The 13,743-nt window shown below is 54.1% G+C and overlaps 1 protein-coding gene across 2 annotated transcripts in view; it reads right to left on the bottom strand.

The window, feature by feature from the left end:
- Window positions 1-221: 221 nt before the first annotated feature.
- The window catches only part of PRAG1 (PEAK1 related, kinase-activating pseudokinase 1), a 56,461-nt gene continuing 42,939 nt past the window's right edge, over window positions 222-13,743 (bottom strand). For both annotated transcript variants that reach the window (XM_036455742.2, XM_036455741.2), the window contains exons 5-6: window positions 9,781-10,532; window positions 222-1,807 (exon numbers count right to left, since the gene is read on the bottom strand). In XM_036455742.2, the coding sequence (XP_036311635.1) occupies window positions 602-1,807; window positions 9,781-10,532 (1,958 nt within the window). In that variant the 3' untranslated portion in view covers window positions 222-601. The remainder of the gene's footprint in view (window positions 1,808-9,780; window positions 10,533-13,743) is intronic.

Here is a 13,743-nt window from a genome sequence, read left to right as displayed (position 1 = left end):
CCTGTGGGACCACACCAGCCGCATCTAGATTCCTTCTGAGACTGTGGGGGTGGAATTGGGAGGGAAACGGGGAAGACAGGCCCCACCAAGCCTGGGCTAGACCTGCTGCTCTATCGGGAGAACGGCAAGACCAAGGCCACTCCAAGGGGCCCAGCCACCGCTTCAGTTTTACCCACCAAAGACAGTCATGCACTTGGACACCTGGGGATAAAAGAGCTTTGCTCGTGACTCAATCAAAAAATTTTTAATGACTTTTTTTGTTTTGTTTAAATAACAATTAGACAGGAAGGTGACGAGATCCAGGCTTCATTCTGCTGGCAGCCGGGTCCCCAGGACCTGGACTGAGCCGGAGCGTGCATCACCGCGGAGAGACCAGGAGCACCCGGGAGCAGAGGGGGCCCTGGGCGGCAAGGACACCCTCATCAGCCTTTTCCATGGACACACGTTATATACACATTACATCCGCGTAGGACAGTCACTGTACCATTTCCCCAGGGAGACACAAAGCTTTCTGAGGCAGGCAGGGCGCGGCGGGGTCAGACCACGGGCAGGGGCCGGATGCGAAGCGGGTAGACAGCCAAAGTGCAGGCGGGGGCCGCGCTCACAGCAGCTGCAGGAGCCTGAGCGACTGCAGGAGGGCACCGGGCTCGGCGGCCGCCAGGTACTGGCAGCAGAGCCAGTCCTCCAGCTCCACCCCGCGCCTGCGGTCCACGGCCTTCTCCGCGAACTTCATCATCATCAGGGCGCGCTTCATGTCGATCCAGTTGTGCAGTGTGCTGCTCAGTGCCTCCTCCGAGGCGCCTGCGCCCCCCTGCTCCACCAGCTCCCGCCGCGGCCCCCACAGCAGGCACTGCAGCACCCGCTTGGCCTCCCCGATGCGGATGCGCTTGATGGGGTCGGCCTCCAGCAGCAGGTGGGCGAGCCGCTGCAGGCCGGGCGAGTAGAGGGACAGGGCGGGCAGCGGCGGCAGGTCCTCCCGCCGGTAGTCCTGCTCCCACAGCTGGGCCCGCACCTCGAACGGGTTGGGCTGGTGCAGCAGCTCGTAGATGAGGATGCCCGTCTGGAACTCGTCGAACTTGCTGTACTGGGAGGCGGACACGATCTCGGGGGCCAGCCGGGCCTGGCTCTTCTTCTGCTGCAGGTTGGCGGTGCTGCCGGGCTTCTGCTTGGCCTTCAGGAAGTTGCTGATGATGAGCCGGGGCAGGTGCTCCTCCCTGGGCGCCCCCGGGCAGGTGGGGGGCGGTGGGGGGCTGGGGGTGACGCTGGCGGGGAGGGTGGTGGAAGGGCCGGGGGTGGGACTAGCAGCAGGGGCAGTGCCTGTGGTGGAGGGAGGGGTGCTGGTGGCAGTGGTGGCGGAGGAGGAGGAGGAGGCAGGTGAGCCGGGGGAGGCCTGGGGGGTGCAGTGCACCAGCAGCAGGTTCTCCAGGCAGAGGTCCCGGTGGATGACCCTGTGCTCCTTGAGGTGCTCCAGCCCGTTGCAGAGCTGCAGCAGCAGGAAGCACACGCGGCGTTCGTAGGCCTCGGGCTCGGCCCGGTGGGTGCCGGCCGAGTCCCGCACGAAGTCCGAGGCGGTCTGGTGGGGCACCTCGCGGGTGATGACCACCACGCAGTCCTGCTCCTGGGCGGGGGGCTGAGCGGGCGGGGCGGGCGCGGGGTCCTTGGGCGCGTCCTTGGGCACGTCCGGCGGGGCGAGCATGCTGGAGGGCACCGAGGCCACGAAGTGGCCGCAGTCCTGCTGGATGTTGAAGTGCACGGGCACCGCCGGGCTGCAGTAGGAGGCCCCTTTGGGCTCGGGGCTTTTGCAGATCTGCGGGGGGGAAAGGAGAGGCGAGGTCAAGAGGGGGATCCATCCTCTCTGTTCAACGAACGGTGTTGGGGACATTTGGAAATCCCCCCCGTGAAAAGGTGAAGTGAAACTTCCTTCACGCCATGCACACACACATGAACTCAGAATGGTCACAGAGACTTAGGTATAAGGGTCCAAGCACACAAATGTTAGAGGAAAACAGAGGCAAGAATCTTGGGTTGAGCAAAGACATCTGATACCATACCAAAAGCATGGTTCCTAAAAGAAAGAATGGATAAGTTTGACCCAATCAAAATTCAAAACTTTTCTGCTTTAAAATGTACCTTTAAGAAAAAAGAAAGGGCCCTAGCTGGTTTGGCTCAGTGGCTAGACTCTAGCCGCTAGAGTGTCGGCCTTTGGACGGAAGGGTCCCAGGTTCACTTCCAGCCAAGGGCACATGCCTGGCTTGCAGACTCAATCCCCAGTAAGCGGCATACAGGAGGCAGCCGCTCAATGATTCTTCCCATCATTGATGTTTCTATCTCTCTCTCCCTCTCTCTTCCTCTCTGAAATCAATAAAAATAAAATAAAACAAATAAAAAGGAAAGGCAAGCAAAAGGCTTGGGAGAAAATATGGACAAGACACATATCTGATAAATGCTTTGTATCCAGTTTACAAAAAAACTCTTATCACTCAGTTATGAGATAAACTTCCCAATGAAAAAGTAGGGCAAAGGTATGAACAGGCATTTCACCAAAGAAATATGTAAATGGCCACAGGCACCTGAAAAGATGTTCATCATCATGAGTCATTAGGGACAGGCAAATCAAACCCACAGCGAGATACTGGCTGCCGCCCACTAGAATGGCCATAAGGAAAAGGACAGACAGTATCAAGCGTCTATGACGATGAAGAGCAATGGGAACACTGATGTAGGGCTGGTGGTTTGTAAAAAAACGGTGTAGTCACTTTGGAACATGGTTTGGCGATTTCTTAAGAAATGAAAAGTAGAATGATCACACAACCAGTAAGAGTGGAGTCCCAGCCAAAACCGGTTTGGCTCAGTGGATAGAACGTTGGCCTATGGACTGGAAGGTCCCAGGTTTGATTCCAGTCAAGGGCATGTACCTTGGTTGCGGACACATACCCAATAGGGGGTGTGCAAGAGGCTGCTGATTGGTGTTTCTTACTCATCTATGTTTCTCACTCTCTATCCCTCTCTCTTCCTCTCTGTAAAAAATCAATTTTATATATATATATATATATATATATATATATATATATATATATATATATATTTTTTTTTTTTTTTTTTTTTAAGTGTGGGATCCCTGAGCAACTACATAGTGTGGCCCCCGGCATTGGTAGGAAGACTTCCCTCTGCCCATGGTGCCAGCTGGACAGATCCTCAGGAAGCCAGATCAGAGCCGACACGGGCAGTCAGCCTTGCTGCCCACCCCCAGCACCTGAATGGGCAGTGACCTGACAGGGGACCGGCCTGACAACAGGGGTGCATCCTTCCCGGGAACCTCAGGGGCAGATGCAGGCCCTAAGCTCGTGGGCCTTGGCCACATTCTCTGAGGCTGCCCTCGTTTCCAGATCCGGGTACAGATGCACTGCCTTCTATTATAGCTGGCCTGACCTGCAGGGCTGATTTCAATGAAACGGCCACGTGAGTCAGAGTAGCTGAAGGAAAACAGAAAGCTCTCCAGAGCCAGGAAACCCAACGGGCCAAAGGCACCCTCTGGGTGGAAAGCAGGAGTAAGCACACAGGTGTTCACAAGCTCCTCTGGGGAATCCCCATGCCCCTCTCTTCAGCACCTTTCTGTACTAATGACAACGCCAGCCACCCGGCCCTCCAGCCACACTAATCCTCATCAGGTCGCCACACAACGGGAGAGCCTGAAGCCAGACACCGTGGGCCTCCAGTGCCCTGTAATTACCCCGAAAGGGACTGAAGAGGGTCTGTGATCTCCTCTCCCCGAGGCTGGTGCACAGCCTCAGCCTGGCTTTGTGGAAGGCAGGAATCAGTGTGTAATCCCCGGAAGAAAGGCTTCTCGCATCCACCCGGCACACACCATCCAGCGGACAATCCCAGAATAACCCTTCAGGCTGCTGCGCGGCCCCGCTCCGGTGTCTGCAATGGTCACAGGCTCACTGGGGCTGTTTTTAGAAGTTCCACAGCAAGCACTTTGCACAGAGATTTACTTATGCTGCAGCTACAGAACCCTTCTCAGCACGAAACCTGGGATCAAAAGAGTTCAGCCTCTTAGGAAACTTTTATCAACCTAACGGGGAAGCGAGGGAGGTAACACTTTAATCTGGTAATTTCTCTGCTATAGGAGTGGGATAGAAATAAAAGGGAAGTGCATTTAGCCCAGACTTTGGTTCCATTATGCCAGCAAACATGATTTTGGAATACTTTATCTAGAGGGCATTGTTGCAGGCTCTTTCTTATTCAACTGTCTTTAGCTTTTAAATGGCCAGCTCCTGCCCAGCCCGTGTGGCTCAACGGTTGAGCATCAACCAATGAACCAGAAGGCCACAGTTGCATTCCCTGTCAGGGCACAAGTCCCAGTTGTGGGCTTGATCCCCAGTGTGGGGCATGCAGGAGGCAGCCAATGAATGATTCTCTCTCATCATGGATGTTTCTCTCTCCCCCTCTTCCTTCCTCTCTGAAATTACATATATGTATATATGTGTATATATATGTGTGTGTACATATATATATAATATATATATATATATATATATATTATATATATAATTACAAATAAATAAATACAGAAACGCTGGCTTTTGGAACACTATTAACTTGAAGGAAATTTAGGGGAGTGGTCCTCACAGATAGTCTTGCATATAAATACCAACCACTGGGTATGGGCCGGCCTGCAGTGCTCTCTCTGAGCACATGGGAAACGCAGTGCTGATGTCTGGGTCACTCCCTCCAGTGAGGGTATCTCAGCCACATGCCACCTACTGAACTCCTGTGTGCGTGAGGCGCTGTGTCCACTCAGCCCTCTACGCATCAAATCCCATTCAATCTCCAACCACCAAATGAGGTAGATGGGATTACAGGAGAGGAAGCCGAGGGTCTAAGAGGCTCCATTTGCTCACGATTATACAACGGACAAGAATTTGAGAAGTCAGAGCACGGGCTTGAGCGTGCAAGAGACCTTGGTTTACGCATAAACTCTGCAAACATTGACAAGCTGCTGATGCTCTGGGTGCTCGCAGCAGCTCTGTTCTGAGAAGCAGCCACACACAGCGAATTAGCGAATCCTGAACCACGGCTCCCGGGGGACATGCAAAGGGAAGTTCTAGCCAGCCTCAGGTTACAACATTTTCATTAGCTGGCCAACATAGAACCCTGTTTCATGTGGGTTTCTGTTCAGAGATGCCTCATTAACAGATGCTGTTGATTCATTAACACCGAACTCACGGCCAACAGCACTTTACCTCCTGCCTGCATGGAGCGGGTCCAGTGCTCTCCCAGAGGCACACCACAGCCCTCAGGAGCGACAGACAGGACCCCAGCACTCAGCCTGGCCACTTAAACAGCATCGTCACTGCCAACGAGCCCCAAACTATGAAGAACGAGGCAGTCACTGGACCACGGGAGGGACCCTGTTGACAACGAGCGCTGAAACCAGGTGGAGCGCCCCCTTGTGCCACCACTGCTGGGAATTTGCAGATGGGGCGATTCCAATCCTCCCCGCTCTGTGCACGTCCAGAAATGACCACAAAAATGCTGCAAGAATTTGAGTTACAAATATGTTTTAGCAGTGAATTCACAACATGGAATCCATACAGTGAGGACTGGCTGTATTTATCTCCAAGTCTGCCTTCTACCCCCTGTACAGGGCGGGATCAGCTCCTTCCTGGCGGCTGCTGGGAGCATTCAATGACACAACACGGGTGTGGCTCTCAGCACTTGCGTGGCTCTCAGCATGGGTGTGGCGCTTGGCCCAGGTGAGCAGTCGCTGGGGAAGGTTGCTATGGTGATGGCTCTGGCAGGTTTGGCTGCAACCGTGCTCCGTGCACACCCCAGAGCTGGGGTGTAGGTTATTGTACCAACCGAGGGCGCAGCTGCCTGGGGCATGGGCACTGTTTCCAAGGACCCCCCTTTCTCCGGGGTCTCCAAGGCCTGGGCCCTGCGAATGCTTCCCAGGGGAGCGCTGACAGTTCGCACAGAGATGTAAATGAAGGAGCAGCGTCCATGGCAACCGGGCTGGATGTGGTTCAAAAACCAGTGAGCGGGTCAGGTCATCTGGCTGCACAGACAGCTGGGTGGAGGGCCGGGACGGGTGTGTGTGTGGGGGGCAGGCGGCTTCCTTTCCATCCCCACCTGCCCCACCCCCTCATTTCATTTTCAGGCGTCTGCAGCGGTGTTTTTTTTTTTTTTTTTTTTTTTGGCTCAAGACATTCACACAAACCTTTGATTCAGCTCCCATTTCAAACGTTTGGTTGAGCCAAGTCTTCCTTTAAACTTTGCAGCCTGGTCCTCACTCCCCGCGGAGAACCTGGGCGAAGTCACGTCTGTTCAATAAGAGAAAAAGGCCCAGCTGGCCGCCCAACACAGGCCCCTAATCACTCAACGAAAGCTCTGGGCCAGTGGTCGGCAAACTCATGAGTCCACGGAGCCAAATACCAACAGGACAACAACGATTGACCTGTCTTCGAAGAGCCAATTTTTAAACTTCAGCTTCTTCTAACGCCACTTCTTCAAAATAGACTCGCCCAGGCCGTGGTATTTTGTGGAAGAGCCACGCTCAAGGGGCCAAAGAGCCGCAGGTGGCTCGCGAGCCGCCGTTTGCCGACCACGGTTTAGGTGACTGAGGAATGAACCTGGCTTCGAAACCTCACACACAACTAATAGCTTTCCCCCTGCCCTGGACGCACGAGCAGGGCTACAGAGCAGCCTCCCCTCCTCGCTGCTGCGAGCCCCAGAACCAGGGCCCGGCATCAGTGGGAGCAGGTGCGAGCCGGCCTTTGTCCACAGGGCTCCCTACAGGCTCCCGACAGAGGCTCCTGCCCACCAGGCGCAGATGAAATGAGCTTGGCGACAGACAGGCTCCAGAGGGGGACCCGCTCCCCCTCTCCGGAGGTCAGACATCCGTGCTCCCGTCTAGACCAGGCAGCTAATGAGGTGGAACAGCTGCACGTGCGAAATGACGCTCACACCCGGCCTGCCCCCCCCCCCCCCCCCCCCAGCACCAGGCCGGGTACAGGTGCAAACGGGTCTTGCGGTTCCCCCGTCTCTGACCATTTCCAGCTTTTCTCCCAAGCCCCCTCTCCACAGGACACCTGCGCTGCCGAGGGTCCAGCAAAATCAGACGGGGAACACGTGGGGCACTCTTCCTTCGAAGACCAAGACCTACGTATCTCCCCGTTTCTTCAGGGTTTCCTTTCCTACGGAAACGAGAAGCAGCGCTTGCCTTTAACATCCTCCGGGGCAGCTGGGTTTTCTGCACTCGTCTCCGGAGAATGCAGCTGATTCTACATTATGACAGGAGGTTCTAGAATGCAAGCTGCACGTCGCAGTCACGTGTAGAAAACCCCGAACCCTGGCAGATCTGGTGCCAGGGGGCCCCTCGGTTCTTTGCAGGAGGGTCACATCGCTTTCGCCCTCGGGGCCAGAGGGCCGAGGCCTCTCCCGCCAGGCTCTTTCCCGCTCACATGGAGAGGCCATCTGTCTCCTGACGGTGAAAGAGGCCCAGGACTGGCCCCAAAGATGAGGAGAATGACTGATGCCCTTGAACCGGGAAGGCGGACGCAGAGGGAGGATGCGCAGCTCCCTTGCTCAGGTTCACTGGGGCGAGCGACAATGAACTTCCTCAAGGCGCCTCCATCCCTGTGCATTCAGGGATCTCCATCTACGTTCCTTTCATTGGGTGGATACAGACCCCTGGCGCTGGGTGGAAGGTGGGAAGGGGCTGATCACATTCAGCTCACTGGAGGGGCCGCTCACTCCTTCCTCTGCCGGATACAGCACCATCCCAATAGGAGGGGAAATGACAGCATTGTGTTTTTCTTTTTTTTAACCGTGGTTGGGGGAGTGGCAGGGAAGGGACCTTACCAGGAGAGTAGCTATTGGGGTTAGATATAAAGAGGCAATGAAGCCGAAACTGGTTTGGTTCAGTGGATAGAGCATCGGTCTGTGGACTGAAGGGTCCCAGGTTCAATTCTGGTCAAGGGCATGTATAATACATTGGTTGCAGGCACATCCCCGGTAGGGGGTGTGCAGGAGGCAGCTGGTCGATGATTCTCTCTCATCGAGGTTTCTAGCTATCTATCCCTCTCCCTTCCTTTCTGTAAAAAAAATCAATAAAATATATTTTAAAAAAAAGTTAAAAAAAAAATAGAGGCAACGAACTTCAGGAAGTCCACACTCTCATTCCTGACCTTGGTGATTTCTTCTGTGTAGTGCCTGTCCTCTGGACACAGCCCCTCGTCTTCCGGGGCCTTGATTTCTGTACAATCACTGGACCCTCCTCGTAGTCATCCCCTCCCCCCCCCTTTTTTATTCATAGGAAGGCAGCAAGTAATTGTATGTAGTTCCTTGAACATAGAAATCAGTGGTTCCCAATCTATCATTTAGGGTGGTGTCACTAATTTCTTAAAAAGAAAAATCTCAACGTAAAATTCAATGCTAATTTCCTTGGCTAATAATTGTAATCTTTTTTTTTTTAATATATTTTATTGATTTTTTACAGAGAGGAAGAGAGAGGGATACAGAGTTAGAAACATCGATGAGAGAGAATCATCGATCAGCTGCCTCCTGCACACCCCCTACCGGGGATGTGCCCGCAACCCATGTACATGCCCTTGACCAGAATCGAACCCGGGACCTTTCAGTCCCCAAGCCGACGCTCTATCCATTGAGCCAAACCGGTCTCGGCAATAATTGTAATCTTTTAAAAAATGTCACTCATACATAGGAAGCTGCCCCACCAAGGCTATTTAACGTTAGTTTGCTATTTACATCTTTTCTAACTGGAAGCAAAACATCTTGGGACAGGTGATGGCAAAAAAGCGTTCAGGGTTCCCCTCCTCATTCCTAACCGAAAGCCTATGCTTATAGAAGGGCCACAGACCCATCAGACATGCAAGGCACACTGAAAGGAGATGAAGAAGTCACACGGAAAGTCTGTGGCCAAGATCCAAATGGCCAGATGTGTGCAGACGATCAACCAGCGGGCTTGAAACCGCATGAAAGAGAGCAGTGGGGTGTGGCAGCAACAACCCTGACCCAGGGGCAAAGATGAAAGAGCTGTGTTACCTTGGACTAATCACTTAGCTTCTCTGAGCTTCATTTGTCTTAACTGACATGATGGTAGCACAGGCGTTGTAGACAAGACAATGCATCCATCTCAGCCATCAGCTGACTATGGGCAAGTCACTTAATCATTTTAAGCTGCAGATTCCTCATCTGTGAAACCTACCTACCCTGTGAGGATTCAAGGTCATGTCGTTCATGCAGCTGGAAGAGTCTAGTTGTATAGTGAATGCTCAGTCAACGCTCTTACCCTTATTGTTCAAGGTCTAAAGAACAATATCCTAACTGTCTGAAGGACAATATCCTAACTGTCCATTTCTGTGCTAGACTGTAAACTCCATAGGAATCTTATGTCCACTTCTCTATACTCAGACCTTGAGGAAATACTTGGCCTATCGTAGGCACTCAGTAAAAGCCCCCTGAATAAATGAAGGAACTCTCTGTTGCATTAAAAGACAACTGCTATCTTAATCCAACGAGATCACCTCCGTTCATGCCTGGAAGCACAGAATGAATCATCCATTCACAGTACAAACCTCACCGCACTGTGCCCTTCGCCAGGCAGAGTGAGCTCACCCAGCATTCAGTGCTAAGAGGAACCTTCGGACTCAGCCCTCCTCCGGAAACCCGGAGAGGTGAGGACTCGCTCCGGCCACAGTCCCGCCGGAGCCAGGACCAGCGGGCGGTGCTGCCGATGCCAAGGGCAGTACCTACCTTCACGGCGTAGGTGCTGCCGGGGTCCTTGGAGCAGGTGGCGCAGTAGTAGATGGCGTCTCCCGAGTCGCAGCAGGGCTTGTTGCAGGTCAGCTTGAAGAGCGACCAGTTGTTCTCGTTGAAGTGCATCTCCTTCTTCTGGCGGCCCATGAACAGGTCCTCGCACTTGGCCACGAGGCGGACCAGGGACTGGGCGTAGAGCCCCACCAGCTTGGCGTGGGTGCCCTCCCTGCTGCTGATGCTGCTCAGCAGGCTGTGCAGCTGCAGCTGGTTGCTGCCGGTGGAGGCCTGGCTGGCCACGCTCAGCTGGGAGGAGGAGGCCGAGGGCACCCCCCGGCCCTGCAGGTTGGGGCTCCCGCTGCCGCTTCGGCCGCCCGCCAGCCCCGGGGCCGGGACCCAGTGGCCGTTGCCCTTGAACGCTCTCTCCAGAGGCTCCGAGGAGAAGGCGTGATGGTGGCGGCTGCCGTGGCTGGAGAAGCCGAGGGGGGACTCCTCGTGCGCGCGGACGTTGATCTCCGAGTGGCTGAGGTTCAGCTTGGGGCTGCCCGATCTCGGCTTGGGGGAGCCCTGGGTCCAGAAGAAGCCGTCGGGCGAGGAGGCGGCCCGGCTCACTAGCTTCTTCTGGGGCAGGGGCGGCGGCTGCAGGGGGCTGCTGCGGGACACGTCCTCCGTGGAGCCCGAAGGGAACGGGACAGGAGCAAAGAGCTTCTTCCCGCTGCTGCTGGGCGAGTGAGGCGGCTCAGATGACGGGCCTGACATGGAGAAACAAATAGGCTGGAGGTCAGGGCCATTCATTCCAGAACCCCGTGGGCTGGCATCTACCTACTACCCATCTGTCTGTCTGTCTATCTACCCACCCATCCATCTAGCTAGCGAGCTATCTATCTCAAAGCAATTCATTTTATTTTTATTTACCTCTCGAAATGACAATGTCCACATAAATGAAAACAATTTAAATGCGAAAACAGTGCACAGGCCTGGCTGGTGCGGCTAAGTGGACAGAGTATCCGTCTGCACACTGAAGGGTGATGGGTTTGATTCCTGGTCAAGGGCACGTACTTGGGTTGCAGGTTCAATCCCTGGCCCGTCAGGGCGCATGCAAGCAGCAACCGATCAACGTGTGTCTCTCACATTGATGTCCCCTTCCCCGCCCACTCTCAAAAAATCAATGCAAAAATACCCTTGAGCAAGGATAACAAATAAAACAAAATGGTGTAGAGTGCCAATGAAGTCTTCCTTCTACCCCGGCCCTCAGCACCCAGGCCCTCTCAGAGGAAACCATGGCGGCAATTTTTCACGCGTCCTTCTGGAGACACGCCAATCAAATCAATGAACACATTTACACAAAAAAGCAAACCTGCCCACTGTAGGTAACATGGCTTTTCTTCACTGGATGCAACTTAAAGATATATTCAAATATCTTAAAGATATTTCACAGCAGGTGTACAGATCTATGTAGTTCCATTTCACAGCTATCGATCATATATCATCCCATGCAAGTATCATCATCCACTTATCCAGTCCCCTATTGAATGTCACTTTGGCTGCTTCCCATATTTTGCAAACAACGCTGCAACAGCAGCCACACACCTGAACGTGTGCAGTTTGGCTGGATTTCGTTAAAAAGTCAGGTTTATAGAGGGTGTAATTTACCCACAGCAAAATTCCTCCCTCTTAGTGTGGTGCTCTAGGAGTTTTGACCAACACTGGTGGCTCGGGAGCAGGCCTGGCCAGCAGATAGTTTAGAAGGCACAGGAAGGTGGTTTCAGTAAAAACAGCAGCAGCAAACAGATCTCAAGGGAAAGCAAGTGTGTCCAGAGCCCCCGGTCCCAGAGCGGGGACACTTATTCTGGGGTTGGGGGGAGATCCCCCATGGCCACGGGTCTCCACAGAGCATGGGGGTGTTCAGAATCGTCCCCAGAGATGAGATGACGGGCTGGCCCAGACAGGATGGAGGCTGCACTTGACTCTGTGCCGGCAGATAACGTGGCGATTTTCCAGTGAAACAGGAAGCCAGGTGGGAAAAGTCGTAAGGAGAAGCTACGGGCGAGCTGAAATAAGCCCAATCTGTGTCATTCTAAGAATTGACCGGAAGGTGCACCCATGACTTTAATAACAGATTTTAAGGAGGGTTAAGAACAACAACACAGGAGCTATGTTCGTAGATTGGAAAACGCACCCTGTCATCCTGGTTACAATGTAAAAGGAATAGGGGTCTTAGAGGGAAGGGAATGGGTACTTGTGCTGTGCACCTCGCATTTAGTTCCCAGGGGCCACATCACCGTGTGGGCCCGGACCACCCCCGCCTTCGCACCACGGCTTGGGGAGGAGGCATAACGCACACACAGGCCCGGAGTCTGCGTGAAAGGCCCAAAGGAGGCAAACTCTCTGTGAATGTTGTATCCCTCCTGTGGGTGCACATGACCTTACTATTAGCCTTTTTTTTTTTTAAATGATTTAAAAAAATTTTTTTAAAGAGAGAGGAAGGGAGAGGGATAGAGAGACAGAAGCATCCATGAGAAACATCATTGTCATCATCATCATCATCATCATCATCATCGATCGACTGCCTCCTGCATGCACCGACTGGGATAAAGCCCGAAACCCAGGCATGTGCCCTGCCTGGGAATCAAACCAGTGACCTTTTAATCTTTGGTTCGACGCTCAATCGCTGAGCCATACCGGCTGGGCTCTCCTAGCCTCCTATGCCCACGCTGGGTCCCTCTCTGCTTTCTCTAACCCGCATGGGGACAGAGTGGGCTCCCAGGACAAGCACTGGCACCAAGCCCTTCAGATAAACACTGGGTCTCTGACTTAGGGTGCTCCTTAGGGGGGAGGAGCCTCTCAGGAGCAAGGTGAATGACCACATCCTCAGGGCTCACCTTGCCCTGGGCAGGGTGGATGCTGACACCCATGCCCCAGCCTCACTGCCACCCAGACCCCCCCACCCCCACCCCAAGTGCGTGACAGCAGGGGGCCTCCTGCCCAGTACAGCCCCAAGTGCAGAGTTCACAGGAGCACAAAGCCGGTGCACACTGCGCGCTGAACACAGGAGCTGGGAGCCAGCAGTCTCATGCCGCAGAAGCCTGCGCAGCTGAGCGAGGCTACCAGGGCCCACGCCCAGCATCTGCCACCGGGCCCAGGAGGAGTTCAGGATGGCAGTTGCCCACCTTGCCTGCTGGCTGTGGCAGGCGGGGCGCAGGCGGAAGGAGTGACTTCTGTCCCTTGCAGCAGGTCTAGGTTAATGATAAACCAAGCAACAGCGGCACAGGGGGACCAGCCCACTTCACACACCTGTGTACACTCCCCTTGACAGTCCGAACGGGCACACGGGAACCGATCAGGGAGGAGGGAGAGCTGATGGCGCTGGTCTCCAGCTGGAACCCTGGCGTCACGGGTCCCCACCTCATGCTCCCGGGAAGCAAGCTTTTCTCCTCCAAGGGCTGGGTCAGCAGTGAGGACAGACAAAGGCTGGGTCACCTCCCCCCTCCTTCCCGGAGCAGCACAGGCTGAGCGGGGCTGATGGTGTACTAACCCCCAGGCTACAAAAGGGAGAAGCTAGACTCTCCCAGGGCCCCGAGCCTCAGCCACCAAGCACCCAGGTGATGAGCAAGAAGGGGCCGAGCAGAGCCATGTCCTTTCCCAGCCTTCCTGCCTTCTGGACAGCAGAAGCCTGCCCCATCGAGCTGCCGAATCCTCAATTAATTTATTATGAAAATGCAGAAGAGCCTGGCTGGTGTGGCTCAGTGGTTGAGTGTCGACTTATGAACCCATCAGGAGCTCATGGTTTGATTCCCGGTCAGGGCACATGCCTGGGTTGCGGGGCCTGATCCCCAGTAGCATATAGGAGGCAGCCGATCAATGATTCTCTCATCGTTGATGTTTCTATTTCTCCATCTCCCTCTCCCTCTCTTTTTGAAATCAATAGAAGTATGTTTTTTAAAAATATATATATTATTGATT

This window comes from Pipistrellus kuhlii, unplaced genomic scaffold (assembly GCF_014108245.1).
Source record: "Pipistrellus kuhlii isolate mPipKuh1 unplaced genomic scaffold, mPipKuh1.p scaffold_m20_p_3, whole genome shotgun sequence".
Taxonomy (NCBI): Eukaryota; Metazoa; Chordata; class Mammalia; order Chiroptera; family Vespertilionidae; genus Pipistrellus; species Pipistrellus kuhlii.
This window is presented reverse-complemented; position numbering and strand designations above follow the sequence as displayed.